Raw genomic sequence first — 26,648 nt, 5'->3', positions numbered from 1 at the left:
CAGAAAACAACCTTGCCCACACTGTTCACTCGTGTTCCTGAGGTCGGCTCCATCCTGGTCCGTCTCTCCTGGTTGCAGTCCACTGTCCTCTCTGCAGCATAACCCTGAGCCTTCACGACTCTGGGAGTGTTTTCGCCATGGCAGCCCACGCAGCCTCCACCTCCATGTTCCTCTGCATTGCTGTGCAGGTCTAGGAAGGAAGGCAGGTCGGTGGTCTGCCTGCTTCCCTGCTCTTTCCCTCGGCCAGTGCCCCCTCCGGGCATCCAGCCCCAGGGCCGTGCCATCAGTGGTCACAGCTGGGCTGTCAGCGACTCAGTCGTGTGCTTATTGGACAGGAGCACTCACGTCCACTCTCCAGTCCTTGCTTCCCTAAATCTGGTTGCGTTCTCTCATTCGTTCATTTGTTTGTAACTACATCAGCCCCACGGCCGCCTCCCTCAAGGAGAACCACCCTGTGGGTGGCAAAGGCAGCTGCTGTGAGGGCCTTCTCCAAGAGCCTGTCTGTGGCCAAACTGCCCGCACTGCTCGCAGGGCACTCGTGGCCAGGGCCGGGTGGCCTGCAGGCCAGGCAGCGGCCTGAAACACGATAGCCAGGGAAGTGCCCGCGGCTGTCTGTAAGTTCAGCCTCTTTCTGCTGATGCTTGTAGCTGCCATTCATTGACACTCACCCTACCCAGGTTCTGCCTAAGCCCTTTTATGTATCATGCCATTTACTCTTCAACCCCAAAACAGGGGTGGAGTGACCTTAACTTGAAAGAGAACCAAGGTTCAGCAAGGTTCATCCACTCGTCCCAGACCCCCTGGCTGGACAGCGGCCGACCCGTGTGTGCCTCTGTGGCCGAGGCGTGGTCCAGCTTCTCAGCCCAGCACCTCTGTTCCCAGACCCGGCTCCCACCCGCTCCTCACAGCCCCGCCCCTCAGGGACTGTGACGGAAATGGAAAAGTGACCCGAGTGCACCCTCTAAGCGGTGTTTTCACTCTCCTGCTGAATTTATACCTTCGACTTTTCCAGTCTTGGCAGCCACTCTTTCCCTCTTGTCCTGCTGCTGGGGGTCGGGGGCCATCAGCCACTGCACCCCGCCTTCTGCTTCCGCTGCTCACCACGTGGCGTCTGGAAGCAGAGAGGCTGGGATTCCCACACGTCCAGGCGATGTGGCCGCAATGGCGTGGCCACCTCCTGAGTGATGAGCACAGCTGTCTGCAGATGTCCGAGTCACACATGTCCCTCCTGTCAGCACCCTCTGATGGTCTCGGGGTCGACTTGGACCGAGAAAGCCAGAATCCTCACAGCGCACGCAGGCCCCTAGCCATGGCCCGTTGGGCCTCCCCACTGATGCCCCGCCCCCTGCCGCACTCCACGCTGACCACCTTGCTGTTCCCCAAACACAGCAGGCCCTCCCGCTCGGGCCTCTGCCTGTGCTGCCCTTCCCTCTGCCAGAATGCTCTTTTCCAACTGCTGGCCTTTATGGCTTCCTCCATCTCCTCCCTCGGGTCCACGCTGAAATCTCACCCTCTCCAGAAGGCCTCCCTGGCCACTGTTTAAAACAGCCGTCCCTCCTGGGAGCCGCAGCCCACGCGGCCACGCTCGGTGTCCTCCATAGCACCCGCACTACAACGTGGGCCTCGCACGGGAGGCGGCTGTGGGTTGGTCGGTTTGTTCGCCGTTCTCTCCCCAGGCCTGGCAGGCGGCAGGCGGTCGGTAAATGTCTGCGGGATGACTGGACCCACGCGCACACACGCCTGCCTTGTAACAAGGGGGCCTGAGAAGCAACAGCTGCCCTCTGAGGGGCTGAGCCTCCCCAGGGAGGAGCAGATTTCAGGGTGCCATGCCAGGGTCCTGACCATCTCTCTTCTCCCCAGATGGTATCACGGAGCCATCAGCAGAGGCGACGCCGAGAACCTGCTGCGGCTCTGCAAGGAGTGCAGCTACCTTGTCCGGAACAGCCAGACCAGCAAGCACGACTACTCCCTGTCCCTGAAGTGAGTACGCTCGTCACCCCCAGCCCTCCTCGGCAGCTGCCGGCGAAGCACCGCCAGCTCTCGGGTCTGAGGCCAAAAGGCCTGCCGGCGTCCCCCTGGGAAATCTGCCAGCACAAGTTATTTCAAGCCTGGGTTTTCCGATTTGATCATACTCCCCCGGGATGCAGAGGGGTCTTCATCTTCTGTTTCTGCCTCCCCAGAAGAGGAGGGGCCGCCTCCTCCTAGGGTTTATATTAAGTAACCAAGAGTAGCTTTCACATCTGCCGTGAGCCAGGGACTATATGAAGCTCTTAGCATACCTAGGCCCTGTCAAGCCCCCCAACATGCTTTGACGAAAAACACATTGTCCCTGTTTTGCAGGTAAGGAAACTGAGGCACGGAGAAGGGACTGTGGCTGGCCCAGGGTCAGGGTGGGGTCAGGACTTGAGACCAGCTGTTTGACTGACTCTTTAGCACTCTCCGCTGCTGCTGTGAGAGCGACCTTTTCCTGGGTTCTAGGTTGCTATTTGGACAGGTCTGATTCCTAGGCATCTCACAAAGGTTCTCGTGAGAGGCGCTGGGCAGAGACCCAATGGTGGCAGCACCTGGGGCTGCTTTGTGAGCTGTCAGATCTTTGACCCCCGAGGCACTGCTGTCCGCTTAGGTAACCCCAAAAATAAGAAAAGAGGTTTTTGGGATTGAGTGCTTCATTAGTCGGTGCTATTATTAGAGGGGACCCAACAGACGGTCTAAAACCCATTTTATAGATAGGAAAAGTGAGGCCCAGAGAGAGCAGGGATTGCCCAAGGATACCTAGAGAGTTAGTGATGGAATTAGGATATAAAAACCCAGGCCTCCAGCCAGCACAGGCCACCAGGAACAGTGAAGCCCCTCTGCTTCCTCCGTTCCTCTGCTCTGTTCGCCAGCGTTAGGGGCCACGCAGTGGAGAGAGGGCCTGCTGGACACGGCTGTCGGGAGAGCCCGTGTGCTGGCCGGCCGTGAGGACATGAGATCAGTGCACCCCGGAAGGGGCGCCGCTGGGCAGGCAGCAGAAGCGCTCCCTGGAAGTCCACCTGGAGAAGGGTGGGACCACACCCCTCCCGAGGACTGTCTGGGCAGCTGGAGTGCGCACGCGGTGGGGGGCCCGAAGAGGGACTCGTGGGCAGGCAGATTCGGCTCAGCGAGGAGAAGAGTTTGCTAACAGAGCAGGTCAGGAACTAGAGTGACCTCAGGCCGATTCAATGGGTAGTGAGCATCCCGTCACTGGGGGTTGCCCCAGGGGCTGGATGACCACCTGGCCAGGGAGGATGGACGTGGAGGGGATTTGTAAGCTACTGGAAGGCCCTCAGGACCAAAGGCATCTATGCACATCGCTGTCCACCCTCAGAGCCGGCCGCTTAAAGAATCAGGTCAGCGGTCGCAGCTGGGGAAAGTTCAATAAGTTAAACAGCTACTGGGCCGAGGAGGTTGGGCTGGAGGCGGCCAAAGCTGGAGAGAGGGCGGTCGTTGGAGCGTGGGGGCGGGTACACACCACTGGCCACGCCGACAAAGGCCTCAGCCTCTCACTGATCCATGCAGCCCTCACTCTCCTTCCCTCCCTGCCAGGCTCACCCAGCAACCGGGTGCCCACGAGTGATGCTCCCAGGAGTGATGCCACATTCCTGTCTCAAGGAGAATTGTGCTCTCCTGCGGCGCGAGAGCTACCGAAAGCCAGGAACATCAGAGGTGGCACTTACTTGTCACCCCCCTTTCCTGCCCACCCAGGCAGCCTGCCCGCCCCCTGGGCTTCCTCAGCATGATGGTCACCACACAGGCAGCCTCTCAGCTGCTCAGGGGATCTCATTTCTCCCGGTGTCCCAGCGTCTGGGGCTGGCCAGGGGGGTCCTCCCAAGAGGACAGATGGAATGCATCAGAGAGGAGGGGGCGGCGCGCCTTCTGGCAGACCTCGCCGTTCCTGCATGAGGGCTGGACGGCGCCTGGAGCCCGCCCTCGCAGTGACAAGCTGGCAGTGCAGGGAGAAAGCAGGGCCCAGGCTGCCCCCTTCCCTGGCCTTGTGGGCGTGGCAGTCACGTCCCCTCTCTGGGCCTCAGGGTCCTCATCTGTGCGTGGGGTACAGGCGGATGGCAATGCTCCTACAGACAGAAGGCAGCTGGAGCCCAAGCGGGGCTGTGTAAACGTTATTTACGTTACTCCCCCCACCCCACCCCTGCTTTCCCGGGTCAGCCCTGCAGTTCCTGTGACGGCCAATTTTTAAGAGCCACAGAACGGACCCAGTGTCCACCATTCTGGACAGGAGTTCTGTCCTGCCACTTACTGCTCAGTCTGTGCCCTTGGGCGAGTTCCCTCGCTCTGGGGCCCCGCACCCCCGTCTGCCCCGCGTGAGACAGACTCGCATGGCTGCCGAGGGCGCCTTCGCTTCGGACACTAAGGTGTCCCTGACTCCCCAGATTTCCGCCACCTGTGGGCTCAGCCACCCTTTGTCCTCGGGGTGCTCTGGCTGGACCCCCGCACCTCCCAGCCAGGGGAGGAGGTGGCGGACGTTGAGGGCACAGCCCAGCGGCCCGTGCCAGGGCCTGGGAGGGGAACACCCTGCCATCAGGCCCAGTTGGGACGAGTGGTCTCTGCCCATGGACACATGTTTGTCTCGGGCCATTAGATCCTGAAGGCCAGAGGGGCAGTCTCGCCTGATCAGCTTTCCCTTGAGGAAGCTCAAAACTGGGGAGGTGGGCTAAGCCATTCCATGGCGGTCAGGGCAGCTGGCTAAGGGAGTGTGGGCTTGCTCCCCAAAGTAGCCCGATTCCCGATGACCAGTCTGGCTGTCAGCCAGCGAGCGGCACCTGGCATCAATCACCTGGACCGCCGGTGGGACTGGGGCTGAACATGCTGTCTGCTTGGAGCATGTGCCAGTCTCGCCAGGCCCCTCGCAGGGCATGAGGGCTCTCCTGTTCCCAAGGCCTGCCGGGCCAGCGCAGGGTGGGGAGTGGCCTTCCCCCTGCACGGTGTTGTCAGGAACTCAGTGAGAACTGACACTGGAACCCCAGCTGTGTTTTCTCGTAAACCTCGGGTCCCCCCGTGAGAGTGCTCTAGGGTGAAGAGAGGACTTGGGGGAATCTGGCCTCAGAGGACAGGGCCCTCTGCTCTCTCCATCCTTCCCTCGGCAGATAGTTACGAGACCCTCCCGGACCAGGCGCTGGGCAGGGCAGCAGAGTGAGGGCCGAGGCGAGGACAGCCTGGCACAGGCCACAGAGCTCCCAGTCTGGCCCGCTCGTCCCAGGCTGTGCTGCACACTGGTCTGCACGGAGGGCCTTGCACGGGGGTGGCAGTCCCTGCCGCGGAGGGTGAGGAAACAGGGAGGGGTTGCACTTGAACCTTAAAGAGATGGTAGGTGTTCCCCCAGGGAGGGACAGCCCAGGCAAAGCGCATCGCAGGGACCTTGCCAAGGCTGGAGTTGGTGCAGCGGACTCCCGCCCAGCGTCTCCCCACCCCCTTCTAAGCATTCCTTATACCAGGTCATCAGGTCGTCAGATGCCGAACCCGGGAATGACCTGAGAGGCCCACCTAGTCCATCCCTTTGCCTCCTTCCTGGGCAGGGAGGCTGAGACCCATCGGGGATTCACGATTGGCCTAAGTCTCCCCACCTGGCCGTTGACCACACTCACAATTAGAGACGGCGACTGCTGCCCACTGCAGGGACTGGACAGGTCCCTGCACCAGCCCAAGCTGCCCCTTCTGCCCCCACCAAAAGCTCCTGCACCCATGATAATCCGAGATGGCACCTGCACTCCCCACCCATCACCTCTTAGTCCCCCCCCTGTGGCGCACACACAGCGGGCCCCCCCCCCCCACCGTGAAGCAGCCTTACCAGGGTCCTGCCTACACTGCGTTCATCCGCTCCCCTCCGCCGAGCTCTCCCCGTCTCCCATGTGCGGCCTGGCTCGACAGAGTGGCAGGCCCTTAGGCTCCTTCTCAGCCTCCAGTGGACACGGTGGCCCTGGCCTTGACCACTGACCCCCTGCGTACACTCACTCCAGCCCCTGGAAGCAAAGGAACGAGACTTTAAAAATTGGCATGAAAACATCGTACTCTAATACAGTTTCCTGTCTGGAAAGGCAGGCAGTGGGGGAAAGAGATGAAAAGTCTTGAGAAATCTCATTAAAAGAGTTCTTCGGGCATTTTGGACTGCGAATGACTCTTTGCAAGTTCTAGTTCCATGAGGTTTTGCAAAGGAATCTGGACGAGATGAGGGAAACAGGACTTCAAAGCTGGAGAGCTTGCAGCCGAGGCGCTGGGAGCAGGGTGAGCGCCAGGGCCTCCCTCCCTCCGTGCCGGGTGGCCCCGGCCCGCCTTGGGTCTGTGCCTGGGAGACACAGCACTGCTTCTTAGGCCTCTGCGGGATGCCACTTCTTTGACAAGGGTCTGGCCTCAGCTCTCTTTAGGCGGTGAGAGTCCCAGCCCCGGTGGGGGAGATGGCCCCAAGGAGTCCACAGCACAAGGGCCATCAGCTCTCCGGTCCCCAGAGACACAGTGCGCAGCATCCTCACAGACATGGCTTCAGAGACGCTGCTGGGGTCTGGCCTGTTTCCACCGGGGTGCGTCCCAGGCCTGGCCGTTCAGGAGCCTTCCTCAGCCCCTGTAGGCTCCGCCCTGTTCTGTGTCAGTCATTTTCGGGGCTCCAGCCCTCCAGGAGTCCATGGCCGGAGGTGGGGGAGATGTTCACACCTGCAACTCGGTGCACAGACAGTCCCTGACTTGGGAAGGTTTCACTTGATGGTCTTCTTGACTTTACGACCATATGAAAACGATACACGTTCCATCGAAACCATACTGCAGGTTTTGAGTTCTGACCTTTTCCCAGGCTCCCAATGCGCCGTAGGGTCCTCTCCCCTGGTGCTGGACAGCGGCAGAAAGCAGAGCTCCTCGTCCGGCCCTCAGTCACGGGAGCCAGCCCCGGTGCTCTGCAGTGTAGTATGAGATGCGTTCTCCACTTGACACACTTTCAACTCACGATGGGTTTATCAGGATGTAGCTTCACCGCAGGTCAAGGAGTGACGTGTTTAGGGCTGTCCGAGGACGTGAGTGTGCAGCACGGTGGCGGGGAAGGCCTGGAAGAGGGCGTCCATGGTGGGTGGGCAGGGCTCAGGCCTGGGGGTGTGGCTGGGAGGGCAGCCCAGGCAGGGGGAGGGCTCGGAGGCAGGGAAGTGCAGGGCTGGTCCCGGCACCAACGACATCGTGGGGAGAGCCAAGGAACGGTGCAGCCTGGCCTGCAGGCTGAGGAGTTGGGGCTGTGGCCCGTAGGATAGGGCATCCTGAAGGTTTTGAGCAGGGTGCAGCCATGTCCTCGGAGCTGTATTCTAGAATCTTCAGTGACACAGGGTGCACTGTGAGTACTGTCGAGGAAGGGACACCGCTTCTGCCCGCCACGTGCCCCCAGGTAGGCCACAGGGCTGGGGAGCAGGCGGCATGTGGGCAGGCATTCCGGGGCGAGGTCCGAGGCCGCCCTTTTCAAGATGCCGAGGGGAGACCTGGACTCTGCAATCAGACACCTGGGTTCGAACCCTGGCTCCGTCTTTTTTACCTGCTGTGGGATGTCGTGTAAGTGATTCCTCCCTGATCGTCACCCGGAGAGCTGTAGTTCGCCCTCATAAAGCTGCTGTAAGAAGTCTAGTCAGCCTCCCGAATCTGCGGGTTTCACGTCCACTGTTTCAACCAACCACAGATGGAAAATGTTTGGGAAAAAGCGTTATTTTATTGCCAGCTGTATAGTCAGGCCCAGGATGGTGTCTGTGCTGAGCACGTAGACTTTCTTTTCTTGCCATTAGTTCCTAAACACTAGGGTATAGCCGCATTCACACTGTCCTAGGTAGTGTAAGTAACCTCGGGATGATTTAGAGTGCATGGGAGGATGGGGGTAGGTTATGTGCAAACACTACGCCATTGTACACAAGGGACTGGGACATCCCCGGGTTTTGGTGTCCAAGGGGAGTCCCAGAGGCAGTCCCCCGCAGATTCCCAGGGATGGGCCACTGTAATGCAGCCCGGCAGGTGTGCCCCGCCTGCGGCCCACGACAGCTCGGTATGTGCTGGTCTCTGCTTCTCCCCACTTTCCCAGATTCCTTAGGAATTGCCATGAAGGCATCAGAGTGGACAGTACTGGGCAAGGTCAAGAGCCCTAGGGGACACTGCTGCTGTTTCTGCCCCCAGATGACATGGCAAGTGTCCCCTCCCTGTGTCCGCAGAATGACCGTTTGGGGCTTGGTCAATAAGTTTGCTTCCGGGTTAAGGACTCCACAGTTAGGGCAAGGTGACTTTCCCTTGGTCCCAAGGGTGGTGAGAAGGCCCCACCTCCTTCTCTGAGTAGCAGGGGAGGGGTGGGACAGTTGATGTCACTTGATTGACAACACCCAGCAGGTTCTTGCTTGGAGCTTCGGGTTTGTGCTGACTGCCAGGCAGTGCCCTGGCTGCACAGGCCTGCCTTCCTGGAAGCCTCGTCTTGGAGGGGCGAGGGGGCGGGCAGGGGACCGGGGAAAAGGGTGACCAGTGGTGCTTCCTGGGGCTCCGTGGAGGGTGGTGGGTGGAGCTGAGAGGGACAGCGTGCTGGGGGCACATTTCTCTTAGAGCTGGTTTTCTTTCTCTCCCCTTGTTGATTTATATAGCAGAGGAGAGAGTTTTCAAACAGTAGGCATGTCTGGGTCCAGACAGGCAGGCAAGTGATTAATCTTAGTTTGTCGCTGCTGACAGCCAGGAGCAAAAAATAATAAAGGTTTACAGAGTAGGGAGGGGTGGGGGGTGAGGAAAGGCTGCTCGCCCTTCGTCCATCAGCAGGGAGCAGAGACTTCACTTCACTCTACCGGCTAAGCACCCTTTGCTGGGTCAGCATCTGACCCTCCACCAAACGCTTTGCTTCATGGTGGCTGCCCATTCCTGTAGCTGAGCCCCCGGGTGGCCACTCAGACGAAGCAGGACCTCCCGGCAGTTGTGGGGTTGCCTACACGGGACAACCTCCAGCCCCACCCCTGAGACCAAGGCTTCAAGGAAGACAGGTGTGTGCAGCCAGGGCACTGCCCAGCTCTGAGGAGGGGGGCCCAGGGTTCCTGACCAGCTGTGCCTCTCTGAGCTGCCAGGTGGGTGTGAGGGCTGGAGTGGGGAATGCCAAAGAAATACGGAGAGGACGGCTCAGGCAGACTGGAAGGGGAGTCGTCAGCTTCGACTTCAGGCAGACAGTCATAGCAGGAGGTGGCGAGAGGCTTGAGGGTGGGAGTGGTCAGCCCTGCATAGTGCAGGGAAGAGGGGCTTTGATGAGGTACTTAGAGACTGAGGGGGATTCTGAGGCAGTGGGGGCTGAGTGGGGTTTGGAGCTGCCCACACTGAGAAAGCGGCAGCCCAGGAGGAGAGAGAGCACCCCACTTTCCAACCTGCAGTTTCCAGTACATCCTACCACCAGCTGCCTCCTCTTCCCCCACCCTCCGGAGAAAGGCAGCTCTGGGCTGCAGAAGACAGGCCCTGAGTCAGCCTGGCTTGGGCTCCTGAACCCTGGCGGGACCATTTACTAGCAGGGTGGTCTTGGGCAAAGGGACTTAATATCCCAAGCCTCAGTTTCTCATCTATAACGTGGGTTTTACAAATGTACCAATGAAAAGACAGTATGTACTAAGTGCTTAGCCTGCGCCTAGCATGCAGTAAGTGCTCAGTCAGTGAGTGAGTGGTAGCTCATTGTCTTTGTTAGAGACTCTGGAGAGCCACAGGTTGAGGAAAGAGCTCTGTGTAGTCCAATTGCAGATTATCTAGGTCTGACCTAGGAGTCTTTCTACACCCACAGCCACTCCCCTTTGTGGTGGTGGGAGCTGAGAGTGGATGCAGGCCACGACTGCATAAACTCCTGCACCGCCGTAACTGAGACTTTGAGTCACGCAGAGCTAGAGTCACATCCAGGCTGCCCTCTTCCTGGCTGTGTGACCTTGGGCAAGTCACTTAACCTCTCTGATCTCCCAGTTCCTCGTGAGTAGCTGGAGAGGGTGACCACCTCAACAGGCATTACATTTTGTCCTGCTCACTGTCCTGCCGCCCTTCTAGCTCCCCGCCTGCGTCTTTAGGCGGGAGTTAAGTGCTCCTTCTCACCAGAACTTGATCTGGTCTCCTTTGTTCATGGGGAAGTGTGTATGTGTGGGGGGTGGGTTTTGGTTTTGGTGGGGGTTTTTGGTTTGTTTGTTTGTGTGTTTGTGTGTTTGTTTGGAAAGCCAGAGGAGAAGCTCTGGCACACTAAATACACTGAGTGGAAACATTGGGATTTAGGGAACAGAAAGAGGCCGTTCAGATGGCCCGGCGCAGTGCCCTGTGCAGGTGGGCAAGCTGAGGCCCCGAAAGGGAAGGAGCTCACCCACTGCTGGCTTCCCAGCCAGGCCCTGTTTCCTGGCAGCATCCGAGTCAGCCAGAGACGGAGCGAGCAGGCTGGGGCAGGGGCCTTCATCTCCGTAGTCATTACGTGGAGGATTTCCCATCCTTTCAGGGCCGACGGAGGAAAAATGAACTTTCCATTCAATCAGTGTGCAGCGTGTTTTCTCCCCCTGAGTGGTTTAAAGGAAATGCTGAAGTTCTGAGCTGCTGCTGTAGGCAAACCAGGGGCCCCTCAGGCGCTCTTTGCAGTGGGGACTCAACAGAAACAGGCAACTTGAGGATGCGCGAGGTCCTGCCTTGTAGGATGAAAGGGTGCGCTATCCAGAGACACCGTGAGGAATCGTAGGTGGCGTTTCCCTACTCAGAATTACGGAGAAAATACCCCCTGCCGGCAGGGAAACATTTTCAAGGACACTGCCCTCGCCATTAACTCGGTTCCTCTTCCGGACTCTGCGCCAGGGCTTTGGGGGTTCTGGAGTGGTGGGGTCGGGGAGGGTGGGAAGAGGCTGTGGTTCAAATCCAGGCTCCGCTGCTGAGTGGCTGGCTGTGGGGCCCCAGACCAGTCGGTCACAGGCTCCTTCCATTCTCAGGGGCGGCCACGGTGTCGGGGGATGCCACGTTGCAGTTGCATTCCTCAGAGCTGTGGGGGCCTAGGCTCCGTTGCTGAAATGCTTCAGTGAAGTGACTCATTGTCAGGGCCCTGGCATGGCTGCCGGTGTTAATAAATAGCACCTTTCCCACCGTGGTCGGATGTGGTGAGAATTGTACCTTCGTTTTTATAGTTGCACTATCCGAGGCTCACGCCGCCGCAGCGAGTGAGCGAAGAGCTGGGGCTTCAGTGCAGCCCAGTGCCTTCCTGTCCTCTGGAGCCCCTCTGAGCAGAAACACCACCCCCCCTTCCTCTCTACTGAGCCTGAGAAGCCCAGTCAGGGCCCAGCAGATACCTGGACAGTGCAGCCCTAGGACTGAAGCCAGAAGTCTGAGTGGGGCCTGGGCCTCAAGCCCATGGCTGGACATTCCTCTGGCGCCTTTCCCAGGGCAGTGGTGACGTGTAGAAGGCCAGAGACCCTGCAGCCCCTTCCCTCAGCTTGTTGGGGCCCGAAGACATTGGGGCTTTCTCTGTTCGGCTCTGCGATGAGTGACCCGCCTGTGGGAGTCGCTTTCCTCCTTGGGTCCAGGTTGCTGGGAGCATCTGGGGGTCTGGTGGCAGAGAGAGGGGCTGAAGCAGCTCAGAAGGGACCATGGTGGCTTCGGTAGCTGGCCAGACAGAGATTTTCAGGAGCCCATGGACTCCTGAAAACTCAGGACTGACTGTGGATGAGTCTGGGAGGCGGGCCAGGAGTGAAGGCCTTGGTGCTGTGAGGGACCAGGACAGTGGGGGCAGAAAGGAGAGAGTGTTGCGGTAGAGCTGGCTAGGTGAGGAAACAGGGAGTCAAGGCCTCGACCAGATTTCTGAACGGCTGGAGGAATGGCGGTCTTGCCAGCTGCGATGTGGACCTGGGGTGGTCAGTTCTGAAAAGACCCAGAAAAACACACTCTCCCTAACTCAGCTGCCCCCTTTCTACCCTTGCCCCAAACCCAGAGGCAAGAGGTGCCCGCACTCTGGCTGCCAGCCCACTCTCCAGGGTATCCGCCAGTCTGGCGGGGCCAAGGGTGCCTGCTAGTGGGCTGGGGTCTCCCTTTCCAACCTGTGGGGTCCCCCCACCCCCCGGCCAGGCCTTCAGTGTGGACTTTTGCTCCCCCGAGAGCCCCCTAGTCCCCTCCAGTGGCTGAGCCACCCCAATTACGTCTCCAGCTGGTTTTTAATTATCTCATATCAGCCCGCAGAAATCTGCCTGCGTGGCTCGCCTCCCAGGGAGGCGTTCCAGCTGCCTGGCCGTCGCCAGGGAACCTCGTGCCCTGGGACCGCCTCCTTTCTGAGGCACTGGGTGGTCTCTCCAAACGGGAAAAACATTTCTTTCCAATCACATTTCTAACATCTTGTTAATATGACTTATTTAATAATATTTTTACAAAAGCCATCTGGGAATGGCTTGGTGGGGACTTGGGAAGGGCAAACTCGGGGCTGCAGGGAGCGGCCGTGGCGACAGGACCAGAACCTGAGTCCCACTGCTTCCCCGGCCGTGAGGGTCACCAGCGAGGAGCTTCCGGTCTCTGAGCCCCTGGGCCCCAGGCTCGGGCACACAGTGGGAGTGAAAGCTCTCTGTAAACTCTGAGCAGCTCTGGGAATGCAGGTGGGGTTATTTGCTGAGCCTTTGCGCTTAGCTCAGGAAAGAATCTGTGGTCTTATCTTGCTTAGAGCTAGGTAAATAGCTCAAAGGCCCCCCGGAGGAGATAGGATCAGCCCCCACCTCGAGGCACTGGGTGGGGCTCCAAGCAACAGCTTCATGCGTGAAAATCCCAGGATGCATGGTCGCTGTTCCCCTTCGGGCCATTCAGCTGGGAGAAGGTCTCAGGAACGTCAGGGTCAGACCCTGGCTGCCGGAGGGAGAAACAGGAAGTGGGGGGCTGCTGGCAGAGCCCAGGTGTCCGGACGCTTCCCAACTCTTCCCGGGTCATTGCCGTTTGGAGCCCCATAGCAGCACATGTCCTTGTCCCTTTGTACCATAAACGTTCTTGATATTTGAGGCCGATTTAGAAAATTGGACATCTGATTTTATAGCTCTTGTCTTTGTTCCCACAGTTCACATGCCGAAGCTGTAAAAACGTTTTGCTCTGTGTGTGTGTGTCACACACAAGCACGCTCTTCAGCTTGGCCGGAGCAGAGCCGTCCTTCCAGCCACGGTTGCTTTCTGCCACTTTCAGAGCTTTCTTTCTTTTTTGATTACTTTGCCCAAGAGGAATATCAGAAACAATTGGATTTGGCAAAGCCGGCTTATTAGAAAGGCTTTAATTAGAACCCTTTTTTTTTCTTTTTGCTATTTTGCTTTTGAAAACCCACATGCTGCTCATAGCTCCAGGCGGTGTGGGGACCCGCCTGCCACATTCTTAGCCCAGACATTCCGGGCAGGGCTGACAAACCAGTCAGCGACTGCTGCGCTGCTCTGGGGCACTGGGCCTCAGGCTGAGCGGGGAGGCGAAGGCGCATCAGAGTCTGGGAAGGGGAAATGCAGGTGGGTGAGTGCCATGATGGAGGGGGGAGTGGCAGGGAATAAATGAGAGAAGAAGCAAGGAAGTCTCACCAAAGGTATCTTGGAAGCCTTCCTGGAGGAGAAAGCATTTGAGCAGGGCCTTTGAGGATAATAATTTGGGGGGAAATAATAACAAGGTAGGATGGTTGGTTAGGTTTGGGAATAGAGGAGAGGTCTCTGCAGTGTCCCCTCTTCCTATGGTCCCAACTTGTTTTTCATTGTCCCCACCATATAAGCCCCCCATTGGCCCAGGTGACCCACAGCACTGTGGACAGAAGTCCCAGCCAGCTCTCTCCAGCTCCTCACAGCATCCTCACGTTGTCACCAGGGAAAAGGGCTGAGAGAGGCGGGGCTTACCCGTGGTCGTGCCGGCCTCTGCAGTCCTGGTCCTCCTTCCTGTCCATGGTTTCCTCCCACCCCCCAACTAGCTGAAGAGCAGGCTGTGTGCCCGTGACCTCCACCTGGCACAAAAGGCGTGCACCCTGCCCAGGCTGAACACGGCCTCCCGGGCAGAAACACATCCACGCAGTGCCGGCCCCCTCTGCAGCCCCCGGGACCCGGCACTGGGCATCGATGAGGACAGGCTTCTGCAGTGTGCGTCCCTAGACAGGGCGAGCTGTGCCAGTGATGATGATGAAAAACTCAGCAGTGTCTGAGTGAGTTCTGACACAAATGATGGTAAAACCAGTGACGCCTGAGTTCCAAATTTCAGGCTGGAAAAATACTGTCCCTGTCCTGAGTCATTCCAATCTTAACCAAAGAAACATCTTCCGTGGAGAAGCTAGGGTTGACTAATTGGGCTTCTGTGGGAGTTGTGTGTTTAAAAAGCAATCAGTTCCGATAGTAACTTTTTGGAACTCAAATTACTTGCAGCCATGCTGAAAAGAAAAAAAAAAACTATAATTAATGGCTCAAACCCCAGCCAAATAATAAAATGAAAGCTTTGTTGTGTATCAAAGCAGAAATCAATTTCATTAGGGGGCAAAAAGCCAGAGATTTAATTTTGAGAAAATTCTCCACCTGGTGGACAGAGGTTGTCAGGAAGCTGCCAGAATGGACACCCAGCACTGGAGCCTGGCTTCCTGAGGGCTGACGGTGGCCTCTCACCGTTGCATGTCCGAACCTCCTGAGCGTGGCCAAAGCCAGTGGGCTTTGGTTTTTAATGGTCTTGGCCTGGTGCCCCTTTTGGTTTTGGTCAGGAGGTGAGCGTGGTCTTTATTACCCAATGACACCTGCCCGTCCTTTGGCACTCGGGAGAAGGTGGAAGAGAAAGGTGAGCTCAGGAGGTCAGCAGACACCAGGGCGAAGTTGAGCGAAGATCTGGGGTGTCCACATTGATGGTGGAGTCACGTCCAGACATGAGCTGATGGCCAAGCGGGGGACACCAGGCAGGACACAGTCGGTGTATGAGAGAGTGTGCAGCGAGGGTGACTGGGATGGGAAGGGACAGGAGATGCTGCCCTGTGAGGACAGCTGGAGAGAGAGACAGAGAGAGAGAAGCACCCTCAGGTTTTCCTGTCCCTAAGAGGCCTTCCCAGGGCAGAAGGCACACCTGTGGCCTGCGGGAACCCGAGCTCGGAGCTGGGGCTGCCGTCTCTCAGCTGTGTAAGTAGCACTTCATTCAGCTGAGAACGAGGAAGGGCTCGCCTCTGCAGGCAGAGCCAGCCGGGGCTGGGAGGGGTTGTGTCGGTGGAGAGTAAGCTCCCAACTTTGGGGATTAAGCAACAAAAGCTGGATGCTACATGTCATGAATATTACAAAAGAGTTTCCATCGTCAGAATTAGAATGGCGGTTCTCACATTTGAATGTCCTCCAGCATCTCTTGAAGAGCATATTAAAAGCAGCTCCTGGTTCCAAAAAGGCCTGGGCGCCACGGGCCTGACGAGTCCCCAGGGACACGGCTTGAGCACCGGGGCACGTTTGAAGAGACGGTTTTTGAGCAACCTGCACTCCCCTCGCAGCCCTGGGACTCTGGGGTGTCTGTAACGAAGGCGAGTCCTTCCGTGTAATGTGTGAACAGTCAGTAATTCCCTCCTCGTCCTGTGGCGTGAGCATCTCCTACGTGCCAAGCGTCAGAGGCTTGAGGTTTGCGGGAGGGACGTCAGAGCTCAACTCCTGGCACTTCATTGGGTGGAGGAGGACGCTGAGGCCCGAGGGGGCAGGAGCCAGGGCTGGGGCTAGGTCCCCAGTGTCCAGAGCCCAGTCCAGAGCTCTTTTCACTTGCTTCTGGTGGACTTCAGGGAACACCGTAAGCTGCCCCCGTTTCATAGATGAAAAAACTGCAGCTCATTTCCCCAAGGACCGTTGGGAGTTGTTTCCACCGCGAGCCCCTGTTACTCACATAGTTTGCCAAAGACCCTCAGCCAGGGCGTCTGGGTGGCTTACCGTCAGCCCTGTGCCTTTGACGCTCCAGGGACAGCAGTGTCCTCAGTTAGATGCAGGCCGGGGCGCTGAGCGGGTGGAGCTGTTGTAGCTTGCAGTTTTTACAGGCCCCTCTGGGTCTCCCTTTACTCTTTCTTTCTCCCTTTCTTCTTCCTTTCTTTCCTTTCTGTCTTCGTTTTGTTTGTTTTTAAGTTGAATTAGGTGCTTTGTGGGTGGGTCCCCATCATAGCCGTGCTGGTGAATGCCCTAGGACAGCCAGCAGGGAGACCCCGGCTGGGCCCGGAGCTGGCAGGGAGGACGGTTGGGGTGCAGGCTGCACTTTAAGGATAAGGATGGCGACTGGGGGGATCGCTGCTTCCCCCCACTCCCTGCACAGCCGTTCCCATCAGTCCCCACTGGGCATCCTGGCAGTGCCTGAGATTCCCCGTCAGCTGATGGCAGGGGGGGTAGGGGCCTTTCCAGCCCCGGGTTCACTGGGGAATGGGAGCAGGCCTCCACCCCCCTGGGCCTCAGTGTCATCCTTAAAATGAGGACAGGGAACCAGATGGTCTCAGAAGTCTCTGCTTAGCATCTTGTCTCCCTCAGAAATGTTGGCTGCAGAGCAATACACACAGCAGGCCCTTAATAAACGCCATAGACCATCTATGACCAGGATATTTTAAGCAAAAAATCTCTCTCCTATTCATTTCTGCTGTTTTCACATGGGTTCCTTGTGTAACGACCTCAAGAGTGTGGTGCAGCATGTCTTGATGTTAGGGGAGACTGACCACAGGGGGGCCAGCACCCTGCCCGCTGTCACCCAGAGACAGAGCTGGGGCCAGGCCTCAGGACCCCCGCTCCAGCCAGGCAGGCCACCCAGCTGGGGAGGCGGTCCTGCCGCCAGGAGGCCGCTGGCCCTCCGCGGCTTCTGGGCTGCCACCGCGGCCGTGACAGACCAGACAGACAGGCGGGGAGATATACTCACTGCTCATCCTGGGCAGCCAAGCCATCAGGACACACCAGATGGGCAGCTACTCGTATGAAGGCTCCGCAGAGCCATGGGGACGGAGCGGGTGGTGGGGGCAGGGGGGTGGTCAGAACCCCGAGCCCCGGCACTGTCCACCCCAGACCTCAGGACAGCCTTTATGGGCGGGTGGGGAAGCTCTATTACACAGATGAGGAAACCGAGGCACAGTTCACAAGGTAGAAATTCAGACCCAGGTCAGCCCAGGTCCACGGTGATGGCTCTTGCCTTGTGTCCTTGGGAGCTCTCTGCCTTCCTCAGCCGGCAGTGCTCCCCTTGTCCCACCACCAGGCTCGCCGGGGTTGGCCCCAGCTTTCCAGCACCCCTCTGCCTATAAAAGCCACCGTGGCCCTCAAAGCCCTCTCCCCGGCAGTGGTGCTCACCTCCACGGCTGCCTTTGCCCAGCAGGTGTAGCATGGTCCCCCCTATCTGCTGGTCGGGGGACTGGTCTGTGGGAACAGCCTGGAGCACTTGCAGCCAAGCTATCTGGCACATTCCATGTTGTGTCGTAAGCCCTTAAACCAGTGGCTGGGTGATCCAGCCTTCATCAAGTGTTCGAGCTTCCTTCCCACAGAGGGGCTCGCCTCCCACAGCTGCTGTGCGGGTGGGCTCCCATCGTCCCCGTCTCACCGATGAAGAAGCATGGCCCCGACGACTAGTGAGGGGTGCGGCTTTAATCTCGGCACTGCTGAAATTGGGGCTGGGCCATTCTTCCCTTGCTCTGGGGGCTGTGCCGTGCACAGTAGGCTGTTCAGCAGCATTCCTGACTCCCACCTAAATGCCAGCAGCACCCATGTCTCCAGACATGGCCCACTGTCCCCAGGAGAGGCTAAACTTGCCCTGGTTGGGAACCACCGCTCCCAGGAGAGTAGGGGCCGGGAGGGAATGCATTCGGTCCCTCCCACTGGCACAGGCCTTAGGGGGCCTGCTGCCGTCATGGTGCCGTCCCCAAACCTGGGATCCGCTGGGCCCCGTGCTGTCCCACCTTCCTCCCTGTGTGAGAGTTAGCCATCCCGCCCTCCTTGGTCTCCCTGGCTGCTGCATGGATGGCCCCTACCCTCTGGGATGTCTCTCGTTGGTCTGAGACCTTCGGTGCTAGACAGGAGCCCCTTCACCTTTCCCAAAAGGGGACCTGCCCAGCCAGTGACATCAGTGGGATCAGAGTTTGAACCCAGATATCCAACTTCAGTCCAGCCGCCACCACCAACTCCACCCATTCCTAACACCAAAGGGCCTTCGTGTTCCTAGAAAAGTCCTCAGAGGTAAAAGGGGTGGGAGGGACCACTCCAGAGCCTCTTTCCCCTTCCTAAAGCTTTGACATTTCACGCCTCACCCCCTCCCCTTGTGCAGTTGGCTGACCTCCAAGCATCGTTACCTCCTGCTTACACACCTCCAGTAATGGGGGGCTCCGTCCCTGCACTGTCAGCCTTGGTCATTAAAATCTTCCTGCCTGACACTTTGTTAGTCTTCTCCTGAGAAAATTGCCTTAAATGGGTTTATTTTGACCTGCCTGCTGCTTTGTGTGGCACAAAGCAAGCCTTATGCCTCCTCCTATTTGGCAGAGAGGCATCTGCCAGCTCTCCTCCTGCCGGGAGACAGCTTCTGTCATGATTTACTGGAGGCCCTCGCCCTGAGCCGCCAACTTGGAACTTGAGAAATGCCCGGGTGTCTCAGGAAGACTAATCGCTGCTGATGCATTTATTGAGAGTATAATTATTTGGTTGTAAATCAAGTGGTTTGGCTCAGCGGCATTCACGTTGAGACTTTTGTTTGCAATAACCCAGCTTTTGTGTCTTTGGCTTGCTGCTGTGACGAGGCAGTTCCGGAGGCAGAGGGCGGTGTGCAGGTATTTGCCGTGTGACCTCGGAAGCCCCTGCCCCCAGCTCCCCTGACTGTCGGAACCTCTTGGCCTGAAGGGGCCTCCATGCCCCAGCGCCGTCAGTGCAGCTGGGGAGAAGCCCTCTCATAGCCAGAACTGCTCCTGTGCTGGTCCTCCGGCCTCGATGTCCTCTCACCGTGACCCGGGGCAAATGGCTTCTTCCTCTGGCCCATGGCCTTCTTGTCCGTGCAGCGGGCATCTTGCCAGACGATGCCAGCCCTGCCTGCTTCTCTCTGAAGCCACAGGCTGGTCCAGCGTGGACCGGGGCGGGGGGTGGCTATCATTGTACACCTTTCTGTTTCAGGCCTCCAGGCCTGTACTGCAAGCTCACAGCATGTGCAAATACTAGCCAGCACATAGTAGGGCCTCAGGAGATAGTAAGCAGGTGTTGGTCCCCTGAAGGGCCCTGGCACTTGAGAGCTGGATACTTCTCTCCCGCAGCAGGACCAGGGCGCTCCTCGGAGCAGGCTGCTCAGCAGGCACGGAGTTTCTGGAGTGGCTGCACCTTGCTCTCGGGTGTGGCAAGGCGAGTGTCCCTATAGACCCAGCAAAACATCCCGTCTGCCTGCCAATCAAAGAGGAGGTGGGCGGGCAGTAGACTATCTGAATACCAGAGTCATCTGCTTGCAGGAGCAGCACTGCCAGCTGTGATCGCCCTCCACACCATCTCCCCCCAGAAGCTCCCCTGCCCGTGGCCAGTGTTAGAGCCAGGCCTAGAGCATTCCCCTCTCCCCACTGATTCAGTTCGCGTCCATATCCACCACAGCTTGCGTGCACACCTGTGGGGCCAGCAGGGCCCCCTGGGCTGGCCTCACACCCTCTCCATGCTGTGCACAGGGCGGTGGGGGTGTTCCCAGGGCCCTGAGAATGACCACTGGTTGCCGTTGTTGTTTGTGGAGGTCGGGAGACCTGGGACAGCTCTCTCCCCTGAGAGTCAGCCTGCAGCCAATTGCTGAGCTCATTTTAAACGTACTGTCTGACCCTGGCTGGTCTCCAGTTCGATTCCCAGGCAGGACACCTGCCTAGGTTGTGGGCCAGGCTCCCACTAGGGGGCGAGTAAGCAGCAACTGATCGACGTTTCCCTCTCTCCTTTCTCTCTCTAAAAAAACACATAAATGTACCGTCTCTGCTGTCATGGATCTAGCCCTAGGAATCTGTGAACAATGTAAGATTCATACATTTAGTTAAAATGACTACACAAGAGAAGGTCCATTTAGACCCCCAAAATTGCATCCATTTAGAGGTCTGCTGGGCCCCAGAGCGGGCAGGGCCTGGGCCAGGGCCCACAGGAAAACCACAGCTTTTGGAGGGAACTGGTCTCTCATTCATTTTTTGTTTACATAGACCTGGGCAGTGGTCCCAGGAATTTCTTTTAGAATCCCGAGGAAAGAGATGGGTTCGACCCCTTCTCCCCAGTGGCCTCCTCCAGGCAAGCCCTCTCTGGTTTAAGAGGCACCTGCCTTTGTGCCCCCTGCAGAACCTTGCGGGTTCGTCCTAGGACCAGTGCTGACCAGGCCAGGCAGCCTCTGTGTCTGGCCGTGGGGGAGGCAGCTTCTACCCTGGCTGGGCTGCACTAGGGCACAGGCTGGAGCGGCCACCCACCTGCCCTTGGGAGCTCACAGTCCCGACAGGAGGGTGCGTGGGAACTTGTTTCCCTGGCTCAGGGTAGACCCTCCCCAGATAGCTTCCGGGTGGATGCATAGATGGATGGATGGACGGACAGACAGACAGTGTGCCGGGCATGTGCTGCGGGCCCAGAGAGAGCCTGGGTTTGGCCTGCTGAAGAAACATCACAGTGAACAGACAGGGTTCCTGGCCTCAGGAGCTCACAGAGCCCCAGGGAAGCCACGTCTCAAGGCAGAAAGAGTCCGAAGGGCCACCTGGACGGACACCTGTAGCGGCCTGGCCGGCGGCTGAGCGAGGGAGAGGAGGCTGCCACGGGCCCTGCATGCTCACCGTGAGCTAAGGAGAGAGCACAGGCTTAAGGGTCAGGCAGGCACAGTGAACTCCTGGCCCCTCCGTGTCCTGTGGGGGGCGCACAACCTCCCCGAGCCTCAGTTTCCCCATCTGTAAACAGAGTTAACCAACTCGGTGACGCTGCTGTGGACTTTCAGCGAGGTAACGAGTGGCAGCAGCTCCACGTGGTGCCTGGCCCGCAGCGGGGACCCGAGCAGTGCAGGGGCCGTCCATCCTGCAGTGGCGGTGGGGGACCAGGGGACAGGGTTCCGGGGCATTGCAGTCAGGAGAGCGGTGCCCCGCCCACCTTTCGACAGAAGGGAGCCGGGGACATCACCTGTGTGTGGGCTCCCGTGACGGAGTCCTACGTGCTAGTCCCCGAGGGCACATCAATATTATATGCAAGTGTTTTTAAGTGATTTCATCGTGAAAAGAAGCGGTTTAACATAACTATTACCCGGGATTCTTCATGAAATATGCATCAAGCAATTAGGTCTAAAAGCGAGAGGTGAGGCCTCGCACCCTGCTCGGGCCGGCAGCTGCGGGCTGAGTGATGTTTTATTGAAGCCCGTGATTGCGAGGCGAGGCGGGGCCCGTTATTAGGCCCTGCGCGCCAGGCGTGTTTGATGGTCCCGGTGACGAGGAGGTGCTCCTTGTGATGATAATGAGCGACCCCAGCGCCACGACAGCCCCCGCACCCCCAGCCTCTGTGAGCCTTACGCGGCTCATTAGAAAGGTCACCCACCAGAGACATCCCTAATTGTGCCTTTGCTCTCGCAAGATGTCCTATCAAAGGAGACAGGGCTGACGCGGGAGCTTTGGCAGGTGGCAGCAGCCCGTCTGACTCCCCAGGGACCGGTACCTTTCCAGAAGCAACAATGGGGAGGCGGGGTGGCCTGGGACGAGGGGCCCCCGGGTGCTGACCGGAGCCCAAGCCCACCTTGCCTTATGTGCTGGGCCAGACTGTTGCTGTCTCTGAGCTCAGTTTCCACCAGAGCACCCCGAGAAGGCGAGAGCAGGTGGCCCCCGGGCCGCCCCGGCCCCAGAGGCACTCTGTCCAGAGCGACCGCGTCCCGTGCCTGCTGGTTATCTGATGCGCCCTCTGTCCTTCCCAGAAATTTTTTCCCCCTCTTTTTATGCTTGATGTCTATGGTGCTGGGTTGGGAGTCATTAAAGCCACTCCTGGCAGCTGGTTTTAAGGATTCAGCTGCTGTTAGGTGGCATCTCGTGGTGACCTTGTAACTTGCTCCGGATATGTGATTACAGCACATCTCTCAGGTGTGTTTTGACAAGGCTTCCCCTGACCTTTGCCTGAGTCGGGCTTTGACAGATGGTCTCCCATAGAAAGCCTGCTCACCTCTCAGAGCCCGCCAGCCCCGTGGGAGGGGTCACCACCCTGCCTGGCCCCGCCTGGAGTGTGCTGAGGGCTAAGTAGGGCCCTCTCCTGGAGCAAGATGGCACTGAGGTCCGGAGCACGGGCTGTGGGGAAGCCCTGCCGGGGAGGGAACCAGCGGCACCACTGCTGCTGATGGCTGTGTGTGGCCTTGAGTCAGCCCCCTCCCCGCTGAGCCTTGTGCTCTCAGCACAGGGCCTGGCTCACAGCAGTGCTTGGGCCCAGGGGGAGGACCATTCTTGCAGGGGGGTTTCCAATGTGAGGCCCAACTCTTTGGCCTTTCTACCTCCTCTGAGGAATGGTCAGGCCACGGGGTCAGACTGGGGGTCACAGGGCCTGAGTTCTCTCCCTTGGTCTCTAAATGTCATGACCAGCTTGCCCCCTTGGTACCACCTGGTGCAGTTATAAACCAGCTTACTAGTGTCAGAGGAGCAAACAGTAGGCCAGGGGAGTCGGTCGGTCGGGACGTGGGGATGTAGGCACGAGGGGAGGTGCTCACAGCCCTGCCATCCTGCAAGCCCGTCTGTTGAGGCGGGACCATTGCCGTGGCATCGCTAACACCTGGTGACCGTTTTGAGCCTGTGGCCTGGGAACGGGAGCTTCTGCTTCTACCTCTGGCGCTGTCAGCTGTTGCCACCCCCCCAGCCCACTACCCTTGCTGGCTGTTTTAGTAACAACCCTCTGTGAAAACATCCTGTTAACCCACGTGAGTTACTTTCCTTAATGTCCTTAAAAATTAAATCGGTGCTTCCTGCAAGTTCACTCCTGGGGTGCACGATGAGCCTTGGCGTTCAGGCTCTGCTTACGGCCAGCCACTGTGGTCCTTCCTGACTTACACACCCTGCGCTTTGCACCCCCAGTCACTTTGTACCCCCAGTTGTAGCTCTGTGAGCATGTGGTCTGGCACCCCGTAACAGGACTCTACTGACAACGGGGATCGATGTGCCCGAGGCCACGCCCCTCCCGGCCTCAGCCAGCACTTACCTGCAGCTCCAGCCCCTGCGCTCCCCACACCCGCCCCTAGTGGCCAAGTTTCTTGTAACTGTCCCCCGTTTTCTTAGCTTCGTTCAGGCAAGTACGGTCCTTCCAGGCCAGCAGAGAGAGCAGCGGTCTCTCCGGTGTGGTGGGTGGCCGAGCCTTCGCTCAGGTGGCCCCAGGTTTTCACTCCTTGCACACACCATTTCCCTTCTAGCAGCTGAAGCGAGTGCGCCTCCTGCTCCTCAGACGAGTGGAGGCAATTCTCAAATGAAATGACCCTTCACTGAGGAGCAGAACTTGCCACAGGCTCTGTAATTAGAACATTGTCAGCCTTAAAAAATCTTGATTTAAATTTCAGTTCTTTATAGGAATTATTCTCTCTTGAAACATAATTGCTCTCTTCAAACGATTTTCCGTAAGCCGAGGGTGACATCTCTTAAGTACGTTGTTACGAGCCGATGGATTGCTCGGCGCCTGCACTTCATTACGCATTTGCTCTGCCCATTTGAGAATGGTCCCAGAGTCCAAACCGATGTGTTAAGAGAAGAGGTGCTGGTAAGAGAGGGGAGCCCAGTCCTGACTGGGACAGGTGTGCGTGAGCCCTCCTCCGGGGCCCCCGTGAGAGCAACCAGAGCCAGAAGAGCCGGAGCTTAGAAGGGAACCACGCGGCGCAGAGCCCTCCGCCTCACCTGGGGAGGGGCCTGGCTGCAAGGGACCAGTGTCCAAGGAAGATAACTTGGCGAAGGCGGTGGAGTCAGAGCCCCAGCTTTTCTAAGTGACCCACCCTCAGTATATTGGACCGTGCTTTGGGAACCACAGCCTCCACAGGGGAGGCAGCAACATCATAAGGTCCAGGCTCGGAACTAAGTGGGCAGGAGAAGGGCAACCCGGGCAAAGGCAGGTTGATGGAGGGCTGAGAGATCTGAGGTGGCCAGGGCCCTGCGTGGGGCGTGTGAGCGTCCCCTAGGGGCAGGCAGAGGCAGCGTGGCCTTTGGTGGTGTGAGCCGCGCCGTGCCCAGCAAGCTGGTGCAGCTAGGCAGCTGCAAGGGTCACAGGGCACAGAGCTGTGCTCTCATCTCCAAGGAACCCACCCACTGCCCTTCTCAGCAGACGCTGGGCATGGTGGACACAGACCCCGCTCTGTGAAGTTCTTGGGAATTGGGAAGATGTATTCTGGGCACACATCCTCCCGCTATGCCATTGGCTAAAACTAACCACATGGGTACAGCAGCTCCAAGGGAGGCTGGGAAATGTAGTCCCAGCTGGACAGCCCCCTCCCAGTCACAGTTCCGTGCTGCACTGAAGGGCGAGCATGAGTTTTTGGAAAATGGCTCACCTGCCATCCCTGCCACACCCTGCATCCCCATCTGTGAACTGGGGGTGATGACCCCTGCCCTGCCCACTGGTCAGGGCATCGGGACTCACACCTCGCACCTTCCAGGTGTCAACATGAGAAACGTCCAAGCCTGTGAGAATTTTTATGAGTTTGAGCCAAACTGATGACAAATACCAGGAAGCGAAGTCTCCACAAATTGAGAGAATGGCAGTTATGCGCCTTATTTTATACATCACAGTCAGAGGAGGGGGCATGAAGGGGTTACAGGAAACCCATCGGTGACAGATTGGGGAGGCGGAAGGAAAAAAAAGCCGGTAAACCTGCAGGACTGGATGAAAAATAGAGCGAGGAGACACATTCTTGTACATTTGCAGGAGGTGTAAGAGAGTTAACAGCCAACAGCTAACACAGTAGCAATGAGGTGATCTGTGGTCTCTGCTCTGGTGCCAGGGCTGCACTGGGAGGGGTCCGGGAAGAGGAAATCCCTTTGACCTTCCAAAGGTGTCATCTCCGACACCAAGGACAGCTGACAGCTCCCGCCCAGGACATGACTGCCTGCCGTGGACTGCTTCTAGTTCGACAGTTTTGATTCCAGACCATCCTGGGTGGTGAGGCCTTCGGTCTCTGAGTTCGTAAGGCCGCCACACCGGCCTCCCTGAGCTCGTCCGGTTCCGTCCGCAGCCCCCTTTTCGTCCACACAGGCAAGGCCTAGATACTTGACTGCGTGAGTAACCGGAAGAGGGGCCGGGGGCTCAGGGTCAGCAGACTCCCCTGCCGCAGTGTTTGCTGCCGGTTCCGGTCCGATGCTGGCGCCGGGGGAGCTCCCGGAGCAGCTGTGTTTCGGCCGGGCCTGGGCTTCTGTCCGGGCCTGGAGAGGTGCGACTCGGGCAGCTCCATGGCGGGATCGCTCCTGTCCCAGGCAGGAGGACTCCGTGCACCTTAGTGGGAGTCCGGCCAGAGGGACAGTTCTCCACGGCAGTGGGTATGGGCACACGATGTGTCCTTGTTCAGAGCCAATCTGAGGGGCCGAGAAATGGCTCTCCTGCTCCTCAGCCCTCCTGCACCTGTCCCCTCCTCCTGACCGCGAGGTTGCCTTGGCCTTCGCCATTCTGCAGATCCTAATAACCTCTGCGTTCTGTTCCCAGGAGCAACCAGGGCTTTATGCACATGAAACTGGCCAAAACCAAAGAGAAGTACATTCTGGGTCAAAACAGCCCGCCGTTCGACAGTGTCCCAGAAGTCATCCACTACTACACCACCAGGAAGCTGCCTATCAAAGGGGCCGAGCACCTGTCCCTCCTCTACCCTGTGGCTGTGCGGACCCTGTGAGCGGACCCGCCCCGCCCCGCTCTGTGACGGGGGCCGGAGCTGGAGGAGCCTGAGCCCCGCCGACCAGCCTGGCCGCAGTTGCCAGCCGCACCCAGTTCCTGTCGTGTGTCCGGTGCCAGCCGCCACTGCATGTCTCTAGAATGCTGTTGCCACTACGGGGGGCTGGAGACGGCCTGGATGAAGACAGAGGGACGGCCGCCAGCCGCCCCAGCCCCCACCCCCGCCCCCTCCTTGAGTTTCTGTGAATTAAAATATTTGCAAATCCAAAGAGATGCCTTCCAGGACGAACAAAGGAGAGCAGCTCCGAGGGGCAGGGCAGGAGCTCCCTGGGCTGCAGCTCTTTGTTCTCCTTGTCGCGAGTTCACACCTGCGTGTGGGGCGCAGTTTTCCCACCGGGCCCCTGGTGCTGGGAGAGCCCCAAGAGGGCCCCCCCGAGGCCTGCCTCCTCTCTGGTGTGGGTGTTTGTGTGTGAGTGTGAGCACATACGTGAGAGAACACTGTCACACACAGATGTGAGTAAGCCCACTAATCCACTCTTAGAGTCATTCATTGTAATCATTAGATCTTCAAGGAATCATTGTGCGGTCAAAAAGAGGATTGAATTATTTATGAATAGGGTGTGTAAATAAAATAGTCATTTAATATATATTCTTAGCCCTTTTTTTAACATCCATACACCAGAGAGGGTCTCTGAGGAGGCCGTGCCTACCTGCAGGTGTGTCTCCTGGGCCTGCGCAGAGGGAGGGAGGGGGAGGGAGGCAAAGGCAGTGGCAGCCGGTGGAGCAGGGGTTTTCTTTGTCCCCCGAGAGTCAACCTGTAGGAGAGGCAACCTACAGCAGCCTCACATGTCAGCCCAGCAGCCGGGCTCTCCCTTCTGCTTCCAGCAGCCCAGGGGCGGCAAGCACCCTCAG

The 26,648-nt window shown here is 58.3% G+C and overlaps 1 protein-coding gene across 1 annotated transcript in view; it reads left to right on the top strand.

The window, feature by feature from the left end:
- Positions 1-26,383, top strand: part of SHB (SH2 domain containing adaptor protein B) — a 124,958-nt gene extending 98,575 nt beyond the window's left edge. Inside the window, exons 5-6 of the mRNA XM_045840945.1 lie at positions 1,861-1,980; positions 25,554-26,383. Of these exons, the coding sequence (XP_045696901.1) occupies positions 1,861-1,980; positions 25,554-25,737 (304 nt within the window). The 3' untranslated portion in view covers positions 25,738-26,383. The remainder of the gene's footprint in view (positions 1-1,860; positions 1,981-25,553) is intronic.
- Positions 26,384-26,648: the final 265 nt, after the last annotated feature.

Source organism: Phyllostomus hastatus, unplaced genomic scaffold (assembly GCF_019186645.2).
Source record: "Phyllostomus hastatus isolate PE091 unplaced genomic scaffold, TTU_PhHast_1.1 phas_contig_34, whole genome shotgun sequence".
NCBI classification, from domain to species: Eukaryota; Metazoa; Chordata; class Mammalia; order Chiroptera; family Phyllostomidae; genus Phyllostomus; species Phyllostomus hastatus.
This window is presented reverse-complemented; position numbering and strand designations above follow the sequence as displayed.